This window comes from Tupaia chinensis, unplaced genomic scaffold (genome assembly GCF_000334495.1).
Source record: "Tupaia chinensis unplaced genomic scaffold, TupChi_1.0 Scaffold144899_1, whole genome shotgun sequence".
NCBI lineage: Eukaryota > Metazoa > Chordata > Mammalia > Scandentia > Tupaiidae > Tupaia > Tupaia belangeri.
The window spans coordinates 645,681-673,576 of NW_006204759.1; the positions used below are offsets into that span (position 1 = coordinate 645,681).

The 27,896-nt window shown below is 43.6% G+C and overlaps 1 protein-coding gene across 2 annotated transcripts in view; it reads left to right on the top strand.

Moving 5' to 3' along the window:
* The first annotated feature begins 316 nt into the window (after nucleotides 1-316).
* Nucleotides 317-27,896, top strand: part of VPS53 (VPS53 subunit of GARP complex) — a 173,833-nt gene continuing 146,253 nt past the window's right edge. The window contains exons 1-4 of one of the 2 annotated variants that reach the window (XM_014583842.2): nucleotides 317-518; nucleotides 6,257-6,337; nucleotides 20,913-20,962; nucleotides 22,939-23,005. In XM_014583842.2, coding sequence (XP_014439328.1) covers nucleotides 432-518; nucleotides 6,257-6,337; nucleotides 20,913-20,962; nucleotides 22,939-23,005 — 285 coding nt within the window. In that variant the 5' untranslated portion in view covers nucleotides 317-431. The remainder of the gene's footprint in view (nucleotides 519-6,256; nucleotides 6,338-20,912; nucleotides 20,963-22,938; nucleotides 23,006-27,896) is intronic. The other variant, XM_006167524.3, reaches the window with a different exon arrangement.

The following is a 27,896-nucleotide window of genomic DNA, read 5'->3' on the forward strand; positions in this document are numbered from 1 at the left end:
TGCCCACGGGGGCCCAGGGGGCGGAGGGTCGCCGGCTTCGCGGCCCGCGGGACTGCCATCCGTTGGTCGGACTCCTGGGGCTTCAGGCCCACTGGGTGTCCTGCGGAGAGGCCAGGCCCTCCGCCAGCACCGAGGTCTCCGTCGGGGGCGCGCCCTGGACGAGCTGAAATGGGCCCCCGCCACCGAAGGGCGAGCAGAGGGCAGGGGCCGCTCCCGGGACCGGACAGGAGCGCTTTCCGAAGTCAGTCCTCCGCTATCCCAGAGTGCCCCAGACCCCGGAAGTGCCGGGCTTCCCGGAAGTGCCCGGCTGGCTGACAGAGCTGGGGCTTGCCAGAGCGCTGCAACCCGAGGCTTGCGGTTCTGGGGTCTGGGTGACGGCTGAGGGTCTTGGCGGGGGTGGGGTGCGGCTTGGGAGAGGGCTGGGTGGTGGGATGATGGAGGAGGAGGACTTGGAGTTCGTGGAGGAGCTGGAAGCTGTGCTGCAGCTCACGCCCGAGGTGCAGCTCGCCATCGAGCAGGTGAGCGTTCCGCCCCCTCAGGGCAGGGGCGTGCCGGGGACCGGGCAGCTCTGGGTGGGGGTTTGTAGGGAAGGGGCAGGAAGGGGGCGCGAAGGCAACAGGAGGATTTAGGGGGAGATGGTGGGAAGGGGGTTCTGAATCCGGGCAGGGAAGAGCCCTTTCTAGGCCTTGCTTGTCTTTGGAGAGTGGGGCGTCCTGGTTGGTTTGGGCAGACGAGCTGTGCTCCTTGGGAGGGTGAAGATAGAAGGATCCCTGGGGTTTGTGGGGGCTGCATTCATTTACCAGACGAGTGCCCGGTTTCCCAAGCTAGCCCTTGGCGAGTGGCTCAGAATTGTGGGGGAGCAGTGCCTTTAAATTCTGGAACAGGAGACAGAGGAGTGGGAGAATGTTGAAAAATGACCCTTTCACCATACGTGCAGGTTGTGAAGGCCTGAAGTTGATTGGTTAGGGTTGGAGAATGTTCCCTAGAAGCCTCTCTTCCCTGCAGGAACTCTTTATTTGCGTAAATTTTAAGGATAATGATATTAGGAATAGTGATTTAGACTTTTCGTTAGTCAGGTTCTTGTTTCTTTTTTTTTTTTTTTTTGGAGAGGTTTTCGCTATAGGGCGCATGCGCTCGCCAGACAGACAGAGAGAGAGAGAGAGAGAGAGAGAGACAGAGAGAGACAGAGAGAGACAGAGAGACAGAAAGACAGAAAGCGAGAAATCACCCCCCAGGGGGGATGGCCACGCCGCAATCCCTTCTCCTCCATTCTCCTCTCGGGATCTTGGGCATGCACGCACACGCGCCTGGCGTGAGTTCTAAGCCACCGGGTCCGGGACAGGAATCTAGGTCGACTACGTGGGAGTCCAGCGACATAACCATTACGCTAACTGCTGGTTTCCTCAGGTTCTTGTTTCTGATAAAGGGGGGGGGATCTCTCTTAAAGAGATTGTCATGGGATTACGACTCATTTAGTGACCACTGGTAACGCGTCCTACCACTAATAGTTAACATACATTGAGTATTAATACCATGGATATGCCACTGTACTAAGTAATATATTTATGTTGTCCCATCTGTAGACTTTTGGATGTATTTTTTTAGGAGTGATTGGTTTACTCAAACAAACCACATTTGTCATGAGGATAGAAGATTATTGGCAAAACTTTTAGTGTCCAGGCCACACTGCTCCACCAGCCACCTCCATCTCTAAAAAAAGATACATTTGAATTGCTCTTTGGACATAATGGCTATAATGAAGGGAATGCAGAAGAGAACATTTTTTGCCTTTTTTTTTTTTTGAGAGGTTTTTGCTATAGGGTGTGTGTGCTGGCCAGAAAGACAGAGAAAGACAGAAAGAGAGAACTCACCCCCTGGGCGGATGGCCACGCCGTAATCCCTTCTCCTCCGTTCTCCTCCCGGGATCTTGGGCATGCATGTACACATGGCTGGCATGAGTTTAAGCCACTGAGTCCGGGACTTGAACCACAGTTGACTACATGGGAGTCCAGTGACATAGCCATTACGCCAACCGCTGGTCCCACCATTTTTTACAATAAATTTGGGGGCCGGCAGGTGGCGTGATCGTTAAGGATGCTGACTGCAGTTTGAGTTCTGGACCTGGCAGCTTACTTTCTCACTCCACCCCTCTCACTCTGTCCTTCTCTGGTCAAATAATTAAAATAAGTAAATAAAGTTTAATAAAATAATTCAGGACCAGCAAGATGGCATGGTAGTTAAAGGCGCTGGACTCCCACATGGTTGACCATGGTTCAAGTCCTGGTGGTGGCTTCTTTTCTCACTTTCCCTCTCTCTCTCTGTCTCTCTCTGATCAAACTGGAAAATAATAACATGATAAAGTTAAATAAAAAACAATTCTTTACAAAAATAAAATAATTCAAAGTGTGGGAAAAAAATCTGAGTTCTAGCATGGGTTTATCTAGTAAGTAGACACTTTGATGTCAAGATAAATTCAGGTTTTTTTTTTTTTGGTAATTTAGCTGTCTAAAATTGAGCAAAATTCTCCAGACTACTATGCAATAGCATACTTATAAACAGTAGTGACAGGTGGGGAATCAGGAAGGATTGATAAAATAGAATCACATTACTCAGAGATTTAAGTTCCAGAGTCATTGTTAAAGGTAAAAATTGCAATAGACACGTTACCCTTGAAATTCTTTAAATTGTCTATGAAGGACAGTGTATGAACATCTTTTCGATAAGTCTAGTCTGATATGTCTAGTGCTATTTGTTTTCTTCTCCAGCATTGGAATTGATGACTTTTTTTCAGATATTACTGGATAAAGTAGTGGGCATGTGTTTGGGACCTTATTATATGAATACATATTAAAACCTAGGTTAATACCCAGTTAATATAGTGAGAGGCGTGCAGAAACTACTCATAAGCCCAAAAAGGCACTTTGGCTCTTTGACGAAATGGACAGTTCACGTCTTTTATGTCGTGCTCATGATGGGACATACGTGTGGCAGCCCAGTTGTCAGTATTCCTTCTGGTGAGCCCCTGTAATTGAGCTTGTGTAAGTATGTGTGCATGTGATGTTCCTCCACCATAAATGTGTATTATAGAAACAGAAGTGCCAAGCATTTTAAAAGGAGAACACCTTTATTTTATTCTCACCTGCCTCACAGATCTACCTCTTCTTGACATTGTAGAAGCCCCGGACCTTTCTAGCAGTTATTTTTGACTTCTCTTAAAGACACTTTGACTCGGATAGTAGGTGGCATGGTGGTTAAGGTGCTGGACTCTTACATGGCTGACCGCAGTTTGAGTCCTGGACCTAGCAGCTTGCTTTCTTACTTTTCTTCTCTCTCTGGTCAGGTTGAAAAATGATGATGAGTTGGGACCAGCAGTCAGTGTAATGGCTATGTCGCTGGACTCCCATGTAGTCAAATGCGGTTCAAGTCCCGGACCTGGTGGCTTAAACTCAGGCTGGGAAAGTATGCGTGTGTGCCCAAGATCCTGAGAGAAGAATGGAGGAGAAGGGATTACAGTGTGGCCATCCCCCCTGGGGATGATTTCTCACTTTCTGTCTCTCTGTCTTTCTGTCGTTCTGGCGAGCGCATGCACCCTATAGCAAAAACCTCTCCAAAAAAAGAAAAAGAAGAAAAATGTTGAGTAAAATTAAATAATATAATTCTAAAACAAAAAAGGCACTTTGGCTCTTTGACACTATCAATATATTTCTTTGGAAGTCTTCTCCAGAGCAGTTGTTTCTCAGAATTGTAACTATCTTAAACTGATGGATCTAGTATCTAAGGAATCATCCGACTGCCTTTATAACCTACCTTGTTTCATGTTTTTCAACCTTGGAAATGAGTTATGTATCTTTCTCAGAGGAAGCTCTTCTGCTGACATCAATGCCAGCTCTCTATTTCTTGATACTACCTGACATGTACGAATTGCTTTAATGCATAGTAAATTCTTTAAAAATTTTTTTTTCTAGAGGTTTTTGCCATAGGGTGCATGTGCTCACTGGAAAGAGAAAGAGACAGAGACAATGAGAGAGAAAGTGAGAAACCACCCCCTGGCAGGCTGGCCACTCTGTAGTCTCTTCTCCTCTATTCTCCTCCTGGGATCTTGGGCACGCACGCACATGTGCCCAGTGGTCATGTCTGGGACTTGAACCACATTCGGCCATATGAGAGTCCAGTGACATAACCACTACGCCATCTGCTGGCCCCTTTAAATCTTTTTAAAAACTTTATTTGCTGATTTTTTCAAAGAGGGGAAGAGAAAGGCACTCCCAGATGGGCGTGCTCATGCCACGATTCCCCCCAGTCTCAGCCAGCTGCATCACACAGCCTTCATGTGCATGCTTGCTCTCAGGAGGTACAGGGAGGTCTCGGGCGGTAAATCTAGGATCTTCCCACATGGATCCAGTCTCACAGAGTGTTATGTCACTGCTGTGCCACTGTCCAGCCCTCTTCCCCCCACCCCAAGTTTATTTTCCATTTTCCAGAGAACAAGGGACCCTCGACGGAGTCTTCACATTGTTTTTTTCCTCTGGTCCCTGCAACCAGCCAGGATCTTGGGCATATCATGTTCAGGAGCTTTCTCATATGACTTGTAGCATCATGCAGCATCCTACTGCCTGCACCCCGTGGCTGGGTAAGGGCATAGTAAATTCTGAGATCGGTGAACACAGTGTGCAGAGTCTATTGTAAAGGCTTTCTTTAAACAAAAAAATTGCTAGAGAGTGCCTTACTCCCCAGAGAGAAAGAGAGAACTGAGAGAGAGAGAGAGGGAAAATGAGAAAACTCCATACTCCTTATGGAGGACCTCAAGGTTATTTTAAAAAATTATTTGTTGGGACCAGCATGTGGCATGGTGGTAAAGGGTGCTGAACTCCCACATGGTTGACCATGGTTCGAGTCCTGGATCTTGTAGCTTGCTTTCTCACTTTCCCTCTTTCTCTCTCTTACTCTCTCCTTGCGCAGTCCCTCTCTGGTCAAATTAAAATTAAGTAAATGGTTAAATAAATAAGGTTAAAGAAAATAATTCTTTAAAATGATTTGTTTAATTTTATTATTATTATTTTTTAAATTTGACCAGAGAGAGAGAGAGAAAGTGAGAGCAAGCCACCCAGTCTGGAACTCTAACCATAGTCAGCCATGTGGGAGTCTGGCACTTTAACCACTGTACCACCTGCTGGGCCCCTCAAGGCTTTCTTAATTCAACTAGGTCATTAGCTGGTTATATTAAGAATTTCAGGGAGGATGTGCTTTTAATTTTAATTTTTTTATTTTTTGAGAGTTTTTTTACTATAGGGAATGTGTACTTGCTGGAGAAACAGAGAGTGACAGAAAGTGAGAAATCACCCCCTGGGGGGATGGCCACACTGCAATCCCTTCTCTATTCTTCTCTTGGGATTTTAGGCACGCACGCACACATACCTGGTATGAGTTCCATGCGGGAGTCCAACAATGCAACCATTATGCCATCTGCTCATCCCATGCCTTTAATTTTTGAAACAGAAGGCAGCGCAGAGGGAGAATGTTGAAAAATGACCCTTTTACCATACTTAAAAGGTTGAGAATACCTGTAGTCAGTCACACCTCTCTGTGTAAAGACTGTTTCTTCCCCTCCCCTTCCCTGTCCGAAGGCCCAGAGCTGCCCTATGCCTGCTTATTTTCCTTGTCTTTGAGGTTCATTAATATCTGTGGAACTTTTCACGTTTGCACATTCAGTTAGTTGTGCGAAGATGTTAAAACTGCAGGTGTTGTAGAAAATTTAAGATTTTTTCAACAGTTATTTTATGGAGCATCTGTTGAGTGTGAAGCATTATTATCTTTAGGGAACTTAATATCTAATAGAAAAGAAAGAAATAATGCGTAAAACAAAGTAGAAGCCCAGCCCCATGGCCTTGTGGTTAAGAGAGCCAGATCTCACATGGCTAACTGCACAGTTCAAATCCTAGCCCCAGCATCTTCAGAAACACACCAGGTACTTGTGTGTGTGTGCCCCGGATCCTGACAGGATGAAGAGGTAGAAGAAAAGGTATTGTGATGACCACAACCCATTGTTTTCTCCTCCCTCACTCCCACTCTTTCTCTCTGGTAAGCACGCATACCCTCTGGCAAATAACAGCAAAAGAAAACAAAGTAGAAAGATGACAGTTAACATTTAATTCTCTATTTTAAAATATTGTGTTCTTTTTAGTTGACAAATAAAAATTATATGTATGTATGGTTTATAACAGGATGTTTTGACATGCAGTCTTTTCTTTTTATATAGGTATTTCCAAGCCAGGATCCTCTAGATCGAGCAGATTTCAATGCTGTGGAGTATATCAATACTTTGTTCCCAACAGAGCAAGTAAGTACGGAGTTTTAAAACTTCTGCCTCACCATGAATGTTACAATTGGTGTATTGTACTACATAAACTAAGGGCCTTTGACAAACAAGTAAAAGTTAAATTCTTTTTAAAATTTTTTTTATTTTTTATTTTTTAATTGCCAAAGGGCAAGTGCAACAGTCAAAGGAGAGAGAAAGAGAAAGCACCCCTCAATGGGATATGGTCATGGTGCAATCCCTTATTCTCCATTTGTTCATTTTATTGGGATTTTAGGCACATGCACACATGTGCCTGGTGTCTTTTTCAACCCTATGGATCTGGGGCTGGGTTTCAAACCACAGTCAGTCAGGTAGGATCTGGCTAAACCACTGAGCTTCAGAGCTGGGCCAAAAGTTAAATTGGTTATTTTTAATTGTACAGGGCATGTGCACTTGCTAGAGAAACAGATTAAGAGAGAGAGAAAAAGAGAGAGAAAGCATCCCTCCCTCACAATGGATGTGGTCATGTTGCAATTTCACCTTCATTTCTCCATCCTATTGGGATTTGGGGCGCATGTATGCACATATGGCTGGCATGATTTTTCAAGCTGCAGTGGCTGGGATTTGAGCCACAGCTGGTCATGTGAGATCTGGCTTCCTTAACCACTAGGCTATGGGGCTGGCCTGCAAAGAGTTCAATTTAAACCAAATTTGGGTCAGAAGGTGGTATGGTAGTTAAGGTGTTGGACTCCCACATAGCTGACCATGGTTCAAGTCCTGGACCTGGCAGCTTGCCTTCTCATTCTCCCGCTCTCTCTCTCTGTCTCTCTCTGCCCAAACTGAAGAATAATAATAAATGAATAAAATAATTATTTTAAAAATTTAAATCAAACTCTGTTATAGCTAGTTGACTGAATTGTGTTAGATTGGAATGCTTTGTATAGTGAGCATTTGATTGGAAATTGTACTTGAGGACAGTGTGTGGTGTGGTGGTTAAGGTGGCTGAAACCCACATGACCAACAGTATGGTTTAAGTGGCTTTAAAAGTATGCTAGACAAGTGTGTGTGCATGCCTGAAATCCTGAGAGGAGAATGGACAAGGGATTGCAGCATGACCATTTCCCTGGGAAGTGCTTTCTTTTTTTCTTTTAAGAATTATTTTTTATTTAACTTTATCTGTTTATTTATTTTAATTTGACCAGAGAGGGACAGAGTGAGAGATAGATAGGTAGAGAGAGAGAGAGAAAGTGAGAAAGCAAGCTGCCTGGTCCGGGTCTTGAACTGTAGTCAGCCATGTGAGAGTCCAGCACCCTTAACCACCATGCCACCTGCCAGCGCCCCTGGGAAGTGCTTTCTAATGCTCTCTCTGGTGAGCATACAAACTCCATGGCAAGTTAAAGAAGGAGGAAAGGAAGAAAGGAAGGAAGGAAGAAGTTAATTGTACTCTTAGGTTGTAATAATCTCTCCAAATTTTTTTATTAGAAAGTAGAAAGGATTTTTATAATGTAATATGGAAAAGTGGGGTTGAGGCAGGCAGGATAAACTTTGAGTCATAAAACCATATTCACTCCTTTTTCAGTATGTGGATTTTTAGACTTTATGTTCTTTCTGTTTTGTTGGATGATTTATCTGTACTGAGGGATTTTTTTTCTTACAGAATTGGTTTTTCTGGTGAGAAGTAGACCAGAATCAGAAGCAGTGTTATCGGGAAAAGAGCTTAGAGTCAGATTGGGTTTTTCATTTATTCATTCAGCACATGTTCAGCATGTGTTGTCACTCACCTTTGCTGAGGACACAAAGATGAGTATGACCCAGTCTGGGTTTTTTTTTTTTTTTTTGAGAGAGAGATTTTCGCTATAGGGCGCGTGCGCTCGCCAAACAGACAGAGAGAGACATAGAGACAGAAAGCGAGAAATCACCCCCCAGGGGGGATGGTCACGCCGCAATCCCTTCTCCTCCATTCTCCTCTCGGGATCCTGGGCACGCACGCACACGCGCCCGGCGTGAGTTTTAAGCCACCGGGTCTGGGACGCGAACCGCGGTCGATTACGTGGGAGTCCAGCGACATAGCCATTACGCTAACTGCTGGTTCCCCTTTTTTTTTTTTTTTTTTAAGAGAAGTTTTTGCTATAGGGTGTGCACGTTTGCTGGAGAGACAGAGAAAAACAGAAAGAAAGAAATCACCCCCCAAGAGGGGATGACCATGCTGCAATCCCTTCTCCATTCTCCTCTTAGGATCTTGGGCATACACACACACATGCCCAGCGTGAGTTTTAAGTTGCTAGGTCTGAACTTGAACTGCAGTCGACTATGTGAGTACAGCAATGTAACAGTTATACCATTTGCTGGTTCCTCAGTGGGCTAATTTTTAAGCCCATATCCCCAAAATATCATGTACATATCCTAATACCAATCTGAAATAAATTAGGCTTTACTTTCTATATAAAGATAAAAACAGAGATGTTAATATGTTCCCATACCTGCTCTTTGCCACGTCTACTGCTAGAGCGAAGAACTTCTCTCAGCAATCAAACTGTCGATATTGCAGAAAATGTCAACATCACTCTGAAGGGATGCACAGGCATTGTGAAAGGGCCCAGAGGAACCCTGTGGAGGGACTTCAGTCACATCAGTATAGAGCTCAGTCTCCTTGGAAAGAAAAAGAAGAGGCTTCCGGTTGACAAATGGTGGGGAAATAGAAAGGAAATGGCTACAGCGCGCACTCTCTGTAGTCATGTGCAGAACATGATCAAGGGTGTTACGCTGGGCTTCTGTTACAGGATGAGATCTGTGGATGCTTGTTTCCCATCAACCTCAGTAGTCAGGAAAATGGGCCTCATATTGAAATCCAAAATTTCTTGGGCGAAAAATATATCCACACGATTCGAATGCCACTGGGTACTGCTTGTTCAGCATCTCAGAACCAGAAAGATGAATCGATCCTTAAAGGAAACGACATTGAACTTCTTTCCGATTCAGCTGCTTTGATTCAGCAAGCTACCACAGTTAAAAATAAGGATATGAGAAAATTTTTGGAGGTCTTCTATGTCTTTGAAAAGGGTGCAGTTCAGGCTTATGAATAAGAGCTAAGAGTTTGCCAGCTGTGGAAACAAAAAGCCAGATTATTTCTAAGACTGTTATGAGATATTTTAAAGATAAAATAAAAGACACTATTGATTTGAAAAAAATATTTTTCCCCACACCCTAAGGGATAGTATTGCAAATGTTTTGTGCGTAGGCCCTATTCTGGAGACTACTGTTACTACCACTGCTACAAGCAAGTGGGTATTCATTCAAGGACTAACTTTTTTTTTTTTTTTTTTTTTTTTTATTTTTTGAGAGAGTTTTGCTATAGGGTACGCGTGCTCACCAGAGAGGCAGAAAGTGAGAAGTCATCACCGGTGCAGCAGCTGTGCCGCAGTCCCTTCTCCTTTATTCTCCTCTCAGGATTTGGGGCACACACACACCCAGCACTGAGTTTCAACCTGCTGGGTCAGGGACTTGAACTGTGGTCAGCCACATGAGAATCCAATGCCTTAACCACTACACTACCTGCTGGCCCCCAAGGATTAGAGGAGAGAAGAGGAGAGAGAGAGAGAGAAAGAGAGAGAGCAAGCTGCCAGGTCCAAGACTTGACCCATGTGGGAGTCTAGCACCTTAACCATCATGCCACCTGCTGGTCCCCCAAAGACTAGTTTTTAACTTTTAAAAATTTCTTTCTTCCATAAGAGAGACAGAAAAAGAGACAGATATCCCCAACATGTTTCTTTTGCCACAATCCACCCCTAGCTCTAGCCAGCCTAGATCATAGGTGAACACATGAGCAGCACATGCATAGGAAGCCCTCAGGATTTGAACCCCCGACCTCTGCATGTCTGTCCAGTACTCAGAGCATTGTGTTCCAGCTGTGCCAGTGACTAGCCCCTCATGAAAAACTTTTGTCAAACTAATGACTAAAGCAGATTTACATTTAAAAAATCCCATATGACAACAACATGGAGGATAAACCAGGAGGAGACAGGACTGGAGGAGGAAGACCATTTCGGAGACTAATGCCTTAGACTCCTTGAGAGAGATGATGAGAGCCCAGGTGCAAGCTGTGAGTGGAGGGAACCAAGGCCCAGGAGCTGTGTAGGACACAGAAGTTACGGAATTTGGTGCCTAAAGGGATAAAGGTACAGGCTTATGTAAAACCTAAAACACATTCATTTACTCAACCAAAAACCATCAATTGTGCCTTGCTCTGTAAGAAATTCAGAGATAGAGCATGAGCAAGACAGATACAGTCTTTACCAACATAGAGCTTGCAGTCTGTCTTAAAGATCACGCAGTTAACAGACTGTAAGTTAATTGCAAAGTATGAATTATTTGCTCATGAAAGGGTCCTAACTTTTTTTAAAGACTTATTTATTTAGTTTTATTTATTAATTCATTCATTTTTTAATTTGACCAGAGGGAGGCACACAGGGGATGGGGGGGGGTGGTGAGAAAGCAAGCTGCCAGATCCGGGATTTGAATTGTGGTCGGCCATGTAGGAGTGTCCAGCGCCTTAACCACCACACCGCCTGCTGGTCTCCTGAAAGGGTCCTAACTTCTATAATTATAATAGTAGTTAACATTTATTGGATGCTTACTGTGTACCAGGAACTATTCTAAGCACTTAACAATGTTAAATTCCCACTCTGTTATCATTCTCTGTGTGTGTGTGTGTGTTTAATTTTTAGAATTCTCTATTTATTATTTTTTAATTATTATTATTATTTTTTTGGAGAGGTTTTTCGCTAAAGGGCACATGCGCTCTCCAGACAGAGAGACAGAAAGCGAGAAATCACCCCCCAGGGGGGATGGTCACGCTGCAATCCCTTCTCCATTTTCCTCTCGGGATCTTGGGCATGCATGCACACGCGCCCAGCGTGAGTTTTAAGCCACCAGGTCTGGGACGTGAACTGCGGTCGACTACGTGGGAGTCCAGCGACATAGCCATTACGCTAACTGCTGGTTCCCTTATTTTTTAATTTGACCAGGGTGGCAGGGATAGAGGGCATGGTAGAGCAAGCTGCGAGGTCCAGGACTTGAACTGCAGTCCACCATTTGCGAGTCTAGCACCTTAACCACCATACGATCTACCAGCCCCTACCATGCTTATTTTATGACGAGGGAACAACGAGGCACAGAGAGATAATGAATGCTTTGCTTAAAGGTGATAGCATTGCCCTGAGGAAGCATACCAAATACAGTGAAAGCAGAACAGGAGAGACTTAGTCCAAGTCTTGATCCCAAAAGGCTTCCAGGAGGAAACAGCACTTTAGCTGAGCATTATAGGCCAAGATAAGGCTTTTGAACTTTGATATCCAGCCTGACAGACTTTGGTAGATGTTGGTACCTTTACCCAATGTTGATGGTATTTCAGCGGGTAGTAGGTAGGACTAGGGTGTAAAGGGGAGCTCCGAATTGAACATATTTGGGTGATCTAGGTGGAAATGTGTAGTTGGATCCATGAGTGTGGAGCTCATAATCCCCATCATTGTTAACGTCCTTATAAACTTAATTTTTAAAATTAATTATTAATGTTTATTATTGTTTAACTTGACTAGAGAGAGAGAGAAAGAGAACGTGAAAAAGCAAGCCGCCAGGTCCAGGACTCGAACTGTAGTCAGCCCTGCGGAATCCAGTGCCCCAACCACCATGCCACCTGCCAGTTCCAATCCTCATAAACTTTCTAATGGACATGTTAATTTTTAAAAAAAGATGTATTCATTTACTTATTTAATTATTATTGTTTATTAATAATAATTATTTAATCAGAGAGAGACAGAAATGAGAAGTGCAAAAGTAAGGCATCAGGTCCAGGACTTGAACCACTCGGCCATGTGGGAGTCCAGCGCTTTAACCACCACACCAACTGCTGGCTCTGAACATGTTAATTTTAAAATAAAATTTCAAAACTGGTATACTGTGTGATCATCTTTTTTGAAATTTCACAAATAGCCTTTACAGCTCATCATTTTCTATGAAAAACGAATTAGTTGGAGGTAGACATTTGGTAACAACTGGTATAAAAGATAGCTAAGTTAGCCATGACACTATTTTATCTCATCTTACCGAGCGTGCTGACTCACCAAAATAAAAGTGTTAGAGTTAAAAATTATGTAGGAGGGAACAGCATTTAGCGTAATGGCTATGTCGCTGGACTCCCATATAGTCGACTATGGCTTGAGTCCCGGACCTGGTGGCTTAAACTCATGCTGGGCGCGTGTGCGTGCGTGCCCAAGATCCCGAGAGGAGACTGGAGGAGGAGGGATTGCGGCGTGGCCATCCCCCTTGGGGGGTAATTTCTCACTTTCTGTCTCTTTGTCTCTCTCTGTCTTTCTGGCAAGCGCATGCACCCTATAGCGAAAACCTCTCCAAAAAAAGAAAAAAAAGTTATGTAGGAAACCACCAAATTCTCACCTCTTCCCAGTGTGTTTGTGTATGTATTTGCTTTTTAAACTCCTGAAGGTAGCACAAGATCTTTGTTGTACTGCAAGTTCAGTTTTACCTAATGTCTCCAGTCTTAGTAATGTATAGAGATGTTTCTTAGAATAACTTCAGAAATTGGGTACCAGCAGGTGGCGTGGTAGTTAAGGTGCTGAACACTCCCACATGGCTAACTGTGGTTCGAGTCCCAAAGTTACACTTAGCAGTTTACCTTGTACCCCAGATTCCTGTGGACCTTAATGAAGAGATAGTATTAGGGGGGACAAGCAGTTAGCGTAATGGCTATGTCACTGGACTCCCACATAGTCGACTGCGGTTTGTGTCCTGGACCCAGTGGATTAAAATGCACACCGGGCGCGTGTGCATGTGTGCCCAAGATCCTGAGAGGAGAATGGAAGAGAAGTGATTGTGGCGTGGCCATCCCCCCTGGGGGGTGATTTCTCGCTTTCTGTCTCTCTGTCTCTGTCTGTCTGGCGAGCACACGCGCCCTATAGTAAAAACCTCTCAAAAAAAAAAAAAAAAAAAAAAACAAAAAAAAAAAAAAAAAAAAGAAAGAAAGAAAAAAAAGAAATAGTATTAGGTCTCTGGGAAAGTCAAGATGTGTTTTTCTATATTTTCTATGCAAAGATGCATCGTGAGTTTCCTGACAATCCAATAGAAAGTAGTAGCGTAACTTATAGTTTTACCTTTTTTTTTGTTTATCTGTTTCTTCCATGAGAGAAAAAGACAGCAAAGACCCTAACAGAGTCTTGAAGCCATTATCGCACCTCAGTTTCAGCACACAGCATACTCAGAGCATGCTCAGAACACACACCCAGAACCTTCCCACGTGAGTCAGCCTCACAGAGTGTTGTGTTTAATGCTCCGCCTCTGTCCACCCGCCCCCCACATAATTTCTTTTAACTATTGCTAAATCTTGGGCAAAAACAATCTTTATAGCTTATGGACCTATAGTAAATACTCATTAATTATGAGTTTAGATTATTTAAAGTAAATGTCAGTATATTGAGAATAAGTTTAATGTCACTTTAAGAAGAAGGGTATATGTGTGTTTCTCTTGAGTGGCAAGTTCTCGTGTGTCTGTAGTTATTTTTTGTAGAGATTTTTGCTATTAGAGCACGTACACTTGCCAGAGAGAGAGAAAGAGAAATCACCCCTGGATGGAATGGTCATGCTCTAATTCCTTCTCTTCCATTCTCCTCTCAGGATTTTGGGCACACATGCCCGGTATGAGTTTCAAGTCTCTGAATCTGGGACTTGAACCACAGTTGGCCTCATGGGAGTCCAGTACCATAACCACTGTGCCACCTGCTGGCCCCATATGTCTGTAGTTATGTGGAGCTGGAGTGTGACTGGAATAGGTCCTTGGATGCTTCTGTACCACCAGGTCCAAGTCTGGGAGGAGCTCAGGTTTCTATATTTAACAGAGCTCTGTACAGGGTTCAGAAGAGTAGCCAGATTTGGTAACAATGATCTGGAAAACTTTTTTGTCTCCTGGTAGTAAACTGAAGATAATAATTTGTCATGTTTCATTGGAACTTTGGTTAGAGAGAAACCAGATGAAATTGATTAAAAACGAGTATAATTAAAAGCTTTGAAAAAAGAATTCTATGGAGCTGTTTAAAGGATTTTTGTTTTTTGTTTTTTTTTAAGTATCAGAGGTCGTGTGTACTCACCAGAGAGAGGAGAGGGACTCAGCATCCCCTCATGGGGCATGGTCAGGCTTTAATCCCTTTTACATTTTTTCCATCCTGTTGGGATTTGGGATATGCACACACACGCACCCCACATTTTAAAAAAAATGTTAAGGTTTTGCCACAGGGCACATGCACTTGCTAGAGAAAGACAGAGAGAAAGGGAAAGTGAGAAATCCTCCCCCAGGTGATTGCTATGCCGCAATCTCTCCTTCATTCTCTTCTTGGCATTTTAGACAGGCATCTGTGTGCGCATGGGGGTGCACACACATGCACACACACCTGGCATGATTTTCAAGTGGTTAGAACCAGGATTCAAACTGTGGTTGGCCATGTGGGAGTCCAGTGTCTTAACCACTATGCTATCTGCTGGCCCCTCCCAGCATGGTTTTTTAAACCACTGGAGCCAGGATTCAATCTGAAGTTAACCATGTAGGATCCAATTTCCTTACCTATTAGGCTACGGGCCCCCAGCCCTGAATGAATTTTTAATGACCCCAAAATGCTTTAGATATATATTATTATTGTCCTCATTCAGTTTTTGCTATAGGGTACATATACTCACCAGAGAGAGTCAGAGGAAGAGAAAGTGAGAAATCATCCACCACGGGGACTGGCCACAGCACAATCCCTTCTCCATTCTCCTCTCAGAATTTTGGTCGTGCATGCACATGTACCCTTCAGGTCTCTAGGTCCAGGACTCAAACCGTGTATTTGGCCATGTGTGATCCAGTGCCTTAACTTGCATGCTATTTACTGGCCCTAGATAAGTGTTATTAAGTGTGTGTGGGGGGAAAGATGCCCAATTACTTTCATCTCGTTTTTTTTTTTTTAAAGAATTATTTTATTTAACTTTACTTATTATCATTATTATTTTCCAGTTTGATCAGAGAGAGACAGAGAGAGAGAGAGAGAGAAAGTGAGAAAGCAAGCCACCAGGTCCAAGACTTGAACCGTGGTTGGCCATGTGGGAGTCCAGCGCCCCTATCCACCACGCCACCTGCTGGCCCCATTTCGGTTTATTTTTAAAAGATAATAGAATGTAATATGCAAAAATGCTTATAGTTGTTATATTTTACTGTGGTGTGGAATGATTTATTTTCTGTAATCAGCATGAATATTACCTTTAAAATTAGAAAATGCTTTATTTATTTATTTATTTTTTAAAGAGAATTATTTTATTTAATTATTTATCTCAATTTGACCAGAGAGGGACAGAGTGATAGAGTGAGAGACAGAGAGGGAAAGTGAGAAAGCAAGCTGACAGGTCTGAGTCTTGAACTGCAGTCACGTGAGAGTCCAGTGCCCTAAACCACCACTATTCCACCTGCTGGCCCCAGGAAATGCTTTTCTTAAAAAAAAGTATTTAATTTTATTTATTCCTTCATTTATTTTAATTTGACCAGAGAGAGAGACAGGGGGAAGGGATGAGAAAGGAAGCCACTGGGTCCAGTATTTGTACCATGGTCAGCCATGTGGGAGTGTCCAGCGCATTAACTACCATGCCACGTGCTGGTCCCCCAGGAAATGGCATTTAAAAAAATTATTTATTTAATTTTATTTATTCTTTTTTTGGAAAGGTTTTTGTTATAGGGCGTGTATGCTTGCCAAGAAGACAGACAGAGACAGAGAGACAGAAAGCGCGAAATCACCCCACAGGGAGAGACAGAAAGCGAGAAATCACCCCCCAGGGGGGATGGTCACGCCGCAATCCCTTCTCCTCCACTCTCCTCTCAGGATCTTGGGCACGCACGCACACGCGCCTGGCGTGAGTTTAAGCCACCGGGTCCGGGATTCGAACCACGGTCGACTATGTGGGAGTCCAGCGACATAGCCATTACACTAACTGCTGGTCTCTCATTAATTTATTTTAATTTGAGAGAGAGGGAAAGTGAGAAAGCAAGCCACCAGGTCTGGACTCAAACCATGGTCAGCCATGTGGGAGTACCCAGGGCCTTAGCCACCACCTGCTGGCCCCAGAAAATGCATTTTTTAAATTGCCAGAGGGTACGTGCACTTGCCAGAGAGAGAGATGGAGAGACACAGAGAGAGAGAAAGCACCCCACAATGGGACATGGTTATGCCGCAATCTCTTCTCCGTTTCTCCATCTGGTTGGGATTTTTGGGTGTATGTAACACACAGGCACATCAAGCTTGCAAGGTCAAAATTTAAACTATGCCTTTAGTCGTGTGGGATCTAGCTCCTTTAACCACTAGACTCTTTGGCAGCCCCAGGAAATACTTCTTAATGCTTAAAACATTTAAAAATTGTATAACTAAAACTGTACAACCACATTGCAACAAAGCTAGGTGAGTGATTCTCAAAGAAGGGCTGTAGTTGCCACCTCTAATCCTAGCCAATCTAGGATTGGGTGCCTGTGAGGCTTTTCTCCTCTTCAGGGGAGGTCTGGATCCCAGTGTGGATTCCTTACATAGCGAGGACTGAAGGCAGGTGTTCTAGGGTGTGGGAAAAGCAGGTCAAGAGCCACTGCATTAGAGGTAGCATGCTACGTAAGAAAGCAGCATGGACTCAGATGCCCACTCAGCCTGGCTGTGCCGCCTGTCTGCTCTGCAGCTGTATAAAAGCTCCTGTTCTTTCCCAGCCTGGTTCCTAACCCTAACATGGAAGAGGATAATAGTGTCCTACTGTGGCTAAGAGGATTGAGGAAAATAATTTCAGTGAAGTGTCTAGAACGGTGTTGCATAGTAGACCCATGGTAGGTTTTAGCACTCTTTTCTTTTGGCTTACCAATAGAAAATCTGGGAATTAAAGGACAAGGAGTCCCCCATGGGTCTACCTAACAGTCAGTCAACTATTATACTTCTAGGATTTTTTTTTTAAAGAATGACTTATGGGACCCACAGGTGGTGTGATGGTTAAGGTGCTGGACACTCCCACATGGCTGCCCACGGTTCGAGTCCTGGACCTGGTAGTTTGCTTTCTCACTTGCCCTCTCTCTCTCCATGTCTCTCTCTGGTCAAATTAAATAAATAAATTTTTAAAAATTAAGTTTAAAAAGAAATGATTCATTTGGGGCCAACAGGTGGCATAATTGTAATGGCCCTGTATACCCACATAGCCGACTACAGTTTGAGTCCCGGACCTGGCAGCTTGAAAATCACGCTGGGCGCATGTGCATGGGTGCCCAAAATCTCAGAGAGGAGAATGGAGGAGAAGGGAGTGCAGCATGGCCAGCCTTCCTGGAGAGTGATATCTCTCTCTCTCTCTCTCTGTTTCTCTCTGTCTCTCTCTAACTAGTGCATACACCCTATAGCAAACCTAAGGAAAAAAAAATACTGAAGGGCTGTCTTTGTAGCACAGCAGTAATGTGTTGCCCAGAGTAGCTGGATCCTGTGTGGTAATTGGTTCAAATCTCCTGCCAGCTCACCGTGAAACATACTGGGCATGTGCGTGAGCGCTCCATATCCCTGGAGGAAGGAGATCTCAGCATATCAAGATACTATAGAGCATGCTTCTCTCTGTCCCTCTCTCCCCCTCTTCTCTCTCTCACTCACACTCACTGTCATGCGTGCATGCATGCACTTCTTGTTTAAAAAACAAAACACTAAAAAGGATGGGGCTGGGTGCAGTGGCATGTGCCTGTTAGTCCACCTACTCAGGAGGCTGATGGAAGAGTTCAAGGCCAGCTTAGGCAACATTGCAAAACCCTGTCTTTAAAAAAAAAAAAAAAAACGTAAGTTCCAGTAGAAAAATAGAGCATACAGGAACTAATATATTCATCTTGCATACAATATGCATTTTGATTTGTGTTTCGCAAATACAAACTCAGAGGTGTTGAACGACTTGTCCAGGCAAGTTAGTAGAGGAAGGGTTGGGCCAACTCCAGGTCCTGTGGCAACTCAGCTACTGTTATCACGATGATTTATGCTGAGTCTGGTTTGTAAGTGCCAAACTTGACAGCATTGGATTTCTCAGATTAAGTAACTTCTCCCTGCTAAGCTTAATCTTTACCCAAGGCTGTTCCTGGATTTCTGAAAATTCAGAGTAACCATCGGCTTGGTCAGAACAGTTAGACAAGATGCGAAAAGCCCAGTCTGAGGTCTCGCGTGTAACACAGGCACCTTTTTCTCTTACCAGGGCTGCTCCTGAAAGGCTCCTGGCCTTCTCTTGCCAGCAGAAGTGGCCAGGAGCACTTTATAAGCACAGTTCTTGCATCAGCCCCCCCACCCTGCCCCAGTTCTCTCTGAGGTAAAATATTTGTTGGCAGGGGAAAGAGGATTTGTGTAAGTGACTTGAGTTGAAATGGTGCTATAAAATGATACCTTTAGCCTCCATTAGAGGGCACCATTTCCTCATATTTTCTCATCTGTAATGTTGGAAATAGTCTATTTGTTTTTATTGTGATTTTTTAATTTAAAATTTTTTTTTGATTTGCTCTAGGGCACGTGCACTTGCCAGAGAGAGATGGAGAGAGAGAAAGAGAAATAACCCCCTCAAGGAGGATGGCCATACTGCAGTCTCTTCTCCATTTGGGATTTAGGGCATATCCGCGCGCATACCTGATGTGTATTTGAAGCCACTGGATCTGGGACTTAAACTGCGTAGTTGGCCCTGTGGGATCCAGCTACCTTAACCTCTATACTACCTGAGGGCCTCTTGAAGATCTTTTTAAAAACTTCGATACCATTATGGTAGTAGTGAATAACCAAAATAGAGTAACCAGAAAAGTACTTATGAGCAAAAAGAAGAAAAATTTGAAATCTTTTTTTTTTTTTTAATTTTGTCAGAGGGTGGGTGCACTCACCAAAAAGAGAAAGAGAGAAAGAGAGAGAGAACACTCCCCCCTAGGGGGAATGGTCATATAGCAGTCCCTTCTCTGTCTGTCCCTCCTTTTGGGATTTTGGGCATACACACCCATGTACCTGCTGTGTTTTCCATGTCACTGGGTACAAGACTAGAACCTCACAGTTGGCCATGTGGGATCTAGCCACCTTAACCACCATGTCATTGACTGGCCCCAAATCCCTCCTTTTCATTGGTGAAAACTACTCAATAGATTTCATAGGTTATATCTACTAGTAGAGATTATAGCTACTGGTGTATGTCCTCCAGACTTTTTCTAACAGATGTATATGTGTGTGTGTGTGTGTGTGTGTGTGTGTGTGTATATATATATATAAATTCAACAACTTAGTGAAGTGAAACATAAGATAAAGGAGTATACAATATTAGGTGTACAATTTGATGAATTTTCACAAAGTAAATATATTCATGTAACCAGAGCCAGGTTAAGAAATAAATTTTTTTTTTTTTTTGGAGAGGTTTTTGCTATAGGGCGCGTGCGCTCGCCAAACAGACAGAGAGAGACAGAGAGACAGAAAGCGAGAAATCACCCCCCAGGGGGGGTGGCCACGCCGCAATCCCTTCTCCTCCATTCTCCTCTCGGGATCTTGGGCACGCACGCACATGCGCCCGGCGTGAGTTTTAAGCCACCAGGTCCGGGACACGAACCACAGTCGACTACGTGGGAGTCCAGCGACATAGCCATTACACTAACTGCTGGTCTCAAGAAATAAAATATTTTCAGGTCTTTTTTACCTCTTCACTGTCACTATCTCCCCCAGAGATGACAGCTATCCTGGCTTTTTTTTTTTTTTTTCTTTCTTTCTTTATTTTTTGAGGGGGAGAGGTTTTTGCTGTAGGGCGCGTGCGCTCGCCAGACAGAGAGAGACAGAGAGACCGAAAGCGAGAAATCACCCCCCGGGGGGCTGGCCACGCCGCAATCCCTTCTCCTCCATTCTCCTCTTGAGATCTTGGGCACGCACGCACATGCGCCCGGCGTGAGTTTAAGCCACCGGGTCTGGGATTCGAACCACGGTCGACTACGTGGGAGTCCAGCGACATAGCCATTATGCCAACTGCTGGTCCCGGCTATCCTGGCTTCTAACCTGAGAGAATGGTTTTACCTGTTTTGAGTTATATAAGTGGAACCATACAGTATGTGCTCTTTTTTCATGCAACATTATGTTAGTAAGTTGTTACATGTTATAGCAGTTCATTCCTCTTCATTGCTGTACTTTTCTATGTGAATTTGTCACAATCCTATATACCAAGAGTCAGCAAACTTTCTGTAAAGGTCCAGATAGTAAAATGTTCAGGCTTTGTGGACCATACAATGTTTGCTACAACTACCCACTCTCCACTTCCCAATATGGAAGTAAATAAGCATAGCTGTGCCAATAAAACTTTATTTACAATATAGTTGTAAATTGTTCAACTGCAATTCACAGTATTGTAAATCTAACTTAGGCTAGATTAGGCAGTAGTTGCCAACTACTATTTTAGTTAAAAAAAATAAAAATAAAATAGAAATGGTGTCATACTTTTTTTGTTTGAGGTTTCATAGACATTTCAGCTCATTATTTCCCTGTGAAAAGGAATTCCAGGAAGAGAAATAACAGCTGAACACTCTTCTTTCTTGTAGTCTCTGGCAAACATAGATGAAGTTGTGAACAAAATAAGACTAAAGATAAGGTAAGTATAACATGGTATGATTATTAATAAGTAAAGAAAAGTAGGTTGTTTAGTTAATCACATCTGGATCACACTTTTCTGTGAATGCTTTGAAATCTCAAATTTACATAGATGAGAATTAGAAAAAAAATTTATCTGAGATTCTTTGGTTTTCAGTTATTAAAAAAGGAAGGAAGCTGTAACAGCTATTCAAAATAGTTAATTATTAAAGAAGACAAAAGCTTTTCTATATTTGTAGCATTTTATTTCCCGAGCAGATTTATTTATTTATTTTGTATACCCAAGACTTAGATATGGAGTTGGGCTTATTTGTATATTCCTTGGTGGCAGCTGAACTAACACTGTCAGATCTGCTGGAAGCCTGGATTAAACGTGATTAATCTGCAATGTGGTGGTCCAGAATAATCATCAGATATCCTCCCTGCCCAGTAGCCTTGTTTACACTTACTCATCTCTCGATTTCCAGCTTTGATACACAGTAGACGGGTATTCAGTAAATGTCTATTCATTATATAAATGGGTTGATATAATTCAAATGTCGTTTAGAGGTTTTATGTTTGGTTTTAACTTTGATGTAGAAAAGCATTCATTTTGAAAACGGAATGATTTTTTTCCTATAACCTTTGGGTCTTTCAGTGACACTTCTGCTGCATGAAACTGTTGACCTACTGGTGTCTTCGGAAGCACAAAGATGCCTCCGTATTGTTTCGGTGGACTTTAGCTATAATAATTATAGTAGAGACTACTGAGTTGTCCAGGGTTTGTACAGAAAAATGCAAATTTCCTGATGGTCCAGAGATCACTTGTGAACTAATTATTTTTCATTTTCTTCCTATTATAACTTTAAAGGATTCTTCAAATGAAAAATGAAATTGACTCAATCTCTGGTTGAGGTGTCTCTAAAAATGGTCTCTGTTGAGCCCCAGGGAAAGAAGAGCTGGAAGCCAAAGGTGTATGTCAGACACAGACTGCATGAGCAGGGCCTAGATGGTGAAGCACTGATTTTACCTTGGATTGTCAGAAAAGTTCTGATATATTTTTCTGTGCAAAAACGTGTCATAACTTTTCTGGTGATCTAATATATCACCCTGGCTCCTTGTCCCTTCTTTTAAAAGTCTGTTTCATGAGCAAGAAAGACAGAGGAAGTGAGAGAAAGAGACAGAACCTCCAACAGAGTCTCAGTGCCATGATCCAGCCTCAGTCAGCCCCGGATCATGGTCTTGTGTGTGCGTGGTGTACTCAGGGAGGTTTCTGAATGCGCACCTGGAACCTTACCCTGTGGTTGAGCTTCACAGAGCATCTAATTTTACCACTGCAGTACTGACTGGTTCTTCCTGTCCCATGTAAAGTTATTGAGTAAGAAATTCCGTGTGTGGTAATTTGAATTGTTGGACTTGTTCCTGTAAAGTTTCAGCAATTCATCATTCCTGATTTACTCTATGAAATACTACAAAATTTTATTTATTTATTTTTTAGACAGTTCTGAATATTAAGTAGAAATAGCCATTGGTTTAAAAAAAATAGAACTGATGAGTCTACCCTGAGCTTGACATCCTGTGTTACTAGTACTGCTGAGGTCCAAGGCCTCATACTTTCTTATTTCATTCATACACACTTTGTTTTCTGTCAGACAAGCAGGTGCAATCTGCTGGGGTTGATAGATCAGTTACTTTTTATTTATTTTTTTTTTTAGAGAAATTTTTGCTATAGAGTACGTTCGCTCACCAGAGCGACAGAAAGCAAGACGTCGCCCCCCAGGGAAATGGCCACACCACAATCCCTTCTCCTCTTTTCTCCTCTTGGATTTTGGGGGCACACACACATGTGCGCCTGGTGTGAGTTTGAAGCTGCCAGGTCCAGGACTCAAACTGCGGTCAACTATATGGGAATCCAGTGATGTAACCATTACACCATCTGCTGGTCAGCCTAAAATAGTCATTAGTGGAATAATTTTTATCCTTTAACTTTTTTGCCAGGAGACTGGATGATAATATTCGTACTGTCGTAAGAGGCCAAACAAATGTGGGGCAGGATGGAAGGCAAGTAAGTAGTTTATTCTACCACGTTAATTATCCTCCCTGCTTTCTTTAAGATCCCACAGTGAAGTGACCAAAATGTTGTTATGCGTCCTTACCAAGCATGTTCCTTCTTTTATTTGTTTTTAACTTAATGTGACTGTTTGGGTTGTTTTTGAAAGACGCCCCCACCCCACCCCCCCCTTGTCTGTTTAAAGTTTGTTTATTTATTTATTCTGTGAATGAGAAAGAGAACTCCCCAACGTGGTCTTGGCATCATGTCATTCTCTCCCACCCCACCCCACAACCTTTAGCCAGCCTGGGATCATGGGCGAGTATGTGCCTTGTATACTCAGGAAGGACTTGAGTTGGGAATTGTCCTGTGTGGTTCAGCCTCACAGAGCATCTTAGCAAGAAATGTGGAGAATTTTCCCCCCCAGTAGCAGGAGTAGGCTGCCTGGACTAGCCATGAGCTTTCATGCAGTGTCCCTTGGACCAGAATCGAATGTAGGAGTTTCCAAACCCCAGGCCTCAGACCGGTGCCAGTTCTCTGAGCTGCACAGTGGAGAATGGGTGGTGGCAAGCAAGCTAGGCTTCATCTGTGTTTGCAGCTGTTCCTCATCACTTGCATTGCCACCTGGGCTCCACCTGCTATTGGATCAGCGGCAGTATTGGATTCTCAGGGAGCTTGAACTATATTGTGTGATTATTTCTTTGTATATTGCAATGAGGCAGTGGTGGAAATGGGATATACGGTAGATGTGGTACACTTGGGTCATCCAGGGCCAGCCTTCCCCACATTCTACACCCCACCCCCATCCGTGGAGGGATTGTCATTCACCAGGCTGTCCCTGGTGCGGGAAGGTTGGGGACCATGTTTTTTTTTTTTTTTTTGTCAAAGGGTGTTTGTGTTACCAGAGAGAGGAAGTGAGAAATCACCCCCTTAGGGGAGATGGCTTCACTTCAGTCTCTTCTCTTCCATTCTCCTCTTGGGATTTTGTGCATGCACACACACATGCTTGGTGTGATTTTCCAGCTTCCAGGTTTGAGACTGGAACCGTAGTCAGCCATGTGGGTGTCTAGTGCCTTTACTACCTTGCTATCTGCTGGCCCCATGGGGACCGCTGTATTATATTGGGTATTTTTCTGTTTTTCTCTGCAAAAATGCCTCATGACTTTTCCAAAGACCCAATAGTACAGTTCATCCACAGTAGAGGTATGCAGGATGAGATGAGAAAACAAGCTTCTCTGTATATCTCCCTAGTGTCCCTGCGTCTTGTGCCCTTCCCTTTTTTGTGTGCTATGGCTAACTAAACAAGGTTGCTGCTTTTGTCTATCGGCTAAGTTGCAGGGGTTGGATATTTTGTTGTTACAAAATGTAGCTACAGTGCTGACAAATGGTAACTATAGATTCATTATTTTCTTTCTTTTTTTATGAATTATTTTATTTAACTTTATTTATTTAAATTTGACCAGAGAGAGACAGAGTGTTGGGGGCGCAGGGAGTGAGAAAGCAAACTGCCAGGTCCAGGACTCGAACCGCAGTTGGCCATGTGGGAATCCAGCATCCTTAACCACCACACCACCTGCTGGCCCCATCATTTCAAAATTTTACAGTTCTTTTTGGATCTAGCTAAGGAGGGCTTTTGGGAGGGATGAAGGGAAGAAGTACGTGGGGAGGAAATACTCAGTGATTGAGGGGCCAGATGCTATCTTTTAACCATTTTCCTTTTTGTGCACAGTGCTCTTCTGTTTAGGCATCGTGTTTCAGAAATCACCGTCCTGAGAGAAATGCTGAGCAGGCCTTTGCTAACCTTCCTTTGTGCTAGTGTTCAGTCCTCCTCTTTCACTGCTAACTCAGGTCCAGAGTGCACCTTTGTGATAGCTTCAGTCCTGTTGTCTGTCCTCTTTGCCAATTTTTAGTACTACTGATTTCTAAAAATAGTTCATTGTGATGCCCATATTTGGGGTAGGAGGATGGGTGTAATCTTATATAGAAGTTTTCTGGGGACCAGCAGTTGGCGTAATGGCTGCGTTGCTGGACTCCCATGTAGTCAACTGTGGTTCAAGTTCCAAACCCGGTGGCTTAAACTCACACCGGCCACATGTGCGTGCGTGCCCAAGATCCTGAGAGGAGAATGGAGGAGAAAGGATTGCGATGTGGCCACGCCCCCCCCGGGGGGAGGGTGATTTCTCGCTTTCTGTCTTTTTCTTCTGTCTCTCTGTGTCTTTCTGGCGAGTGCACGTGCCCTATAGCAAAAACCTTTAAATTTAAAAAAAGATAAAAAGTTTTCTGATCTGTTAATAGCTCACAGGTGCTAATGAGTCCCTTTCTTACATATATATATATACATACATATATAACTGTGACCGGCCATGTGGGAGTGTCCAGCACCTTAACCACCATGCCACCTGCTGGTCCCCTCCCTTTCTTATATTTTTAACCACCTGTTTTTTTTTCCTATGTTTTATGACTTTCTTTCTCCTTTTCTGTTGCCAGAGAGTGTATGCACTTGCCAGAGAGTCAACAAGACAGAGAAAGAGAGAGGAGGAGGAAGGAGTGGAGGAAAGCACCTCCCATTGGTATGTGGTCACACCACAGTCCCTTCTCCATTTTCAACCCTCTGAGTTTTTGAGCCACATACATATATGTGCCTGGTATGTTTTTTAAGCTGCCAGGGCTGAGATTCAGACCATGGCCAGCCATGTGGGATCTGGCTTTCTTAGCCACTAGGCCATGGGGCCACCCCTCTTTTCTCTCTTTTTTTTTTTTTAGGTTTTTGCCATAGGGCACATGTACTGGCCACAGAAAGACAGAGAGAGGGAAAGTGAGAACCTCCTCTGGGGCAGGGGGTGATGGCCATACCACAGTCCCTTCTACTTGGGTCTTCTCCTGGGATTTTGGGCTTGCAAGCATATACACATGCATGGAGTGATTTTCAAGCCACCATGTTTGGGACTTGAACTGTTGTTGGCCAGGTGGGAGTCAGTGTCTTAACCACTATGCTATCTGCTGGCCCCTCTTTTCCCTCTTATTAATCACCTTCTGTTGGCCTGTTTGTAAGTAGTATACCTTTCTGTTGTCCTCATCAGTATTTGTTTATAAACATTTTAGATTCCTAAAACGGATCTGATTTGCTCGTCTGTTGGTCCTTAGTTCTTATTGCTTTGAGTTTTTTTATTTTTTCTGTATGTTGAGGTATCTCTCCTAAAGCATTGCTTGTCTGGCAGATTAGGCCCATGTCAGTAAGAGGTAATAAAGAGTAGCAGGCTATGGGGCAGATGGCGGCACAGCAGTAGTGCAGCTGGACCCACAGGAAAGGTCTCTGCGTCTCGGGGTCTCCCTGTTCGTGTCGGGTATACACACTGCCTGTGACCCAAGCTGACTGATGCTGGTGGTTGGTCATGCTGTTGGGGATGCCTGTCTCTTTCTCCCATGGAAGAAAGAAAGAGAGAAAGAGAGAGAGAGAGAGAGAAAAGTAGTTTGCAGACACTGCAACCTCACTCCGTTCTTTTAACATTCCTAGGTCTCGTCATGTCATCTGTCATTTCAGAAACCTCAGTGGCTTCTGGCTACCAAACAGAATCCAAGTTCCTTTGCATGGCTTTCTAGGCTTTGTTGTACACTTTCAGCTTTGTCTCGTGTCGTGTTCTATCCATGCTGAACTCTTAGTGCTCCAGTCTGTCTGTGCTTTCTGGACCTGTGTTTCTGTACTTCTCTGTGCCTGAAGTGCTTTTCCTTCTCTCTCTTTCTTCCAGTTCTCTGCATTTCAAAATCTTAACCCACCTAAGGACCAGCTCAAATATTACTTTTTTTGAGAGAGAGAGATTTTTGTTATAGGGTGCATACACTTGCTGGAGAGACAGGGAGAGATAGAGAGATAGAAAACAAGAAATTACCCCCCCGGGGGGGATGGTCACACAGCACAGCAATCCCTCCTCCTCACAGGATTTTTGGACACACATGCACACACAGCTGGCGTGAATTTTTTTTTTTTTGAGAGGTTTTCGCTATAGGGCGCGTGCGCTCGCCAGACAGACAGAGAGAGACAGAGAGACAGAAAGCAGGAAATCACCCCCCCATGGGGGATGGCCATGCTGCAATCCCTTCTCCATTCTCCTCTCGGGATCTTGGGCATGCACACACATGCACCCGGCGTGAGTTTTAAGCCACCGGGTCCAGGATGTGAACCGCGGTCGGCTACGTGGGAGTCCAGCGACATAGCCATTATGCTAACTGCTGGTTCCCCTGGTGTGAATTTCAAGCTGCCAGGTTTGGGACTCAAACCCTGGTTGACTATGTGGGAGTCCAGCAATATAACCATTATGCCACCTGCTGGTCCCAAGTACTACTTCTTTTATGATAGTTTCTGTTTGCCTCATCTGGATACACCAAAGGAATCAGCATTTTGGAACCAAAAGGACTTGAAATCTATCTTGTCCTTTCCTGTTATTTTATGGGAGAGGAAAGTGATCCCCATATTATGTATAATCTTTCTGCCCATAGCTCCCACCACCCGATGTCTGTCCTTTTCTTTATTCCGTAACTCACTGGTGAGCACTTCTTATCTCCTTCACTAATATATAAGCATCTTTAAGGTAAGAACTGTATCGCACTGTTATTTATTTATTTATTTATTTAATTTTATTTATTCATTCATTCATTTAAATTTGACCAGAGAGAGACAGAGAGAGAGAAAGAGAAAGCAAACCGGGACTCAAACCATGGTCGGCCATGTGGGAGTGTCCAGCACCTTAACCACCACGCCACATATACAATAACATTTTTTCAACTGCATCGAATAATTGGTCTGAGTGTTTTTTTTTTTTAAGAATTATTTTATTTAACTTATACTTATTTATTTGTTTCAATTTGACCAGAGAGGGATGGGGTGGGGAGAGAAAGCAAGCCGCCAGGC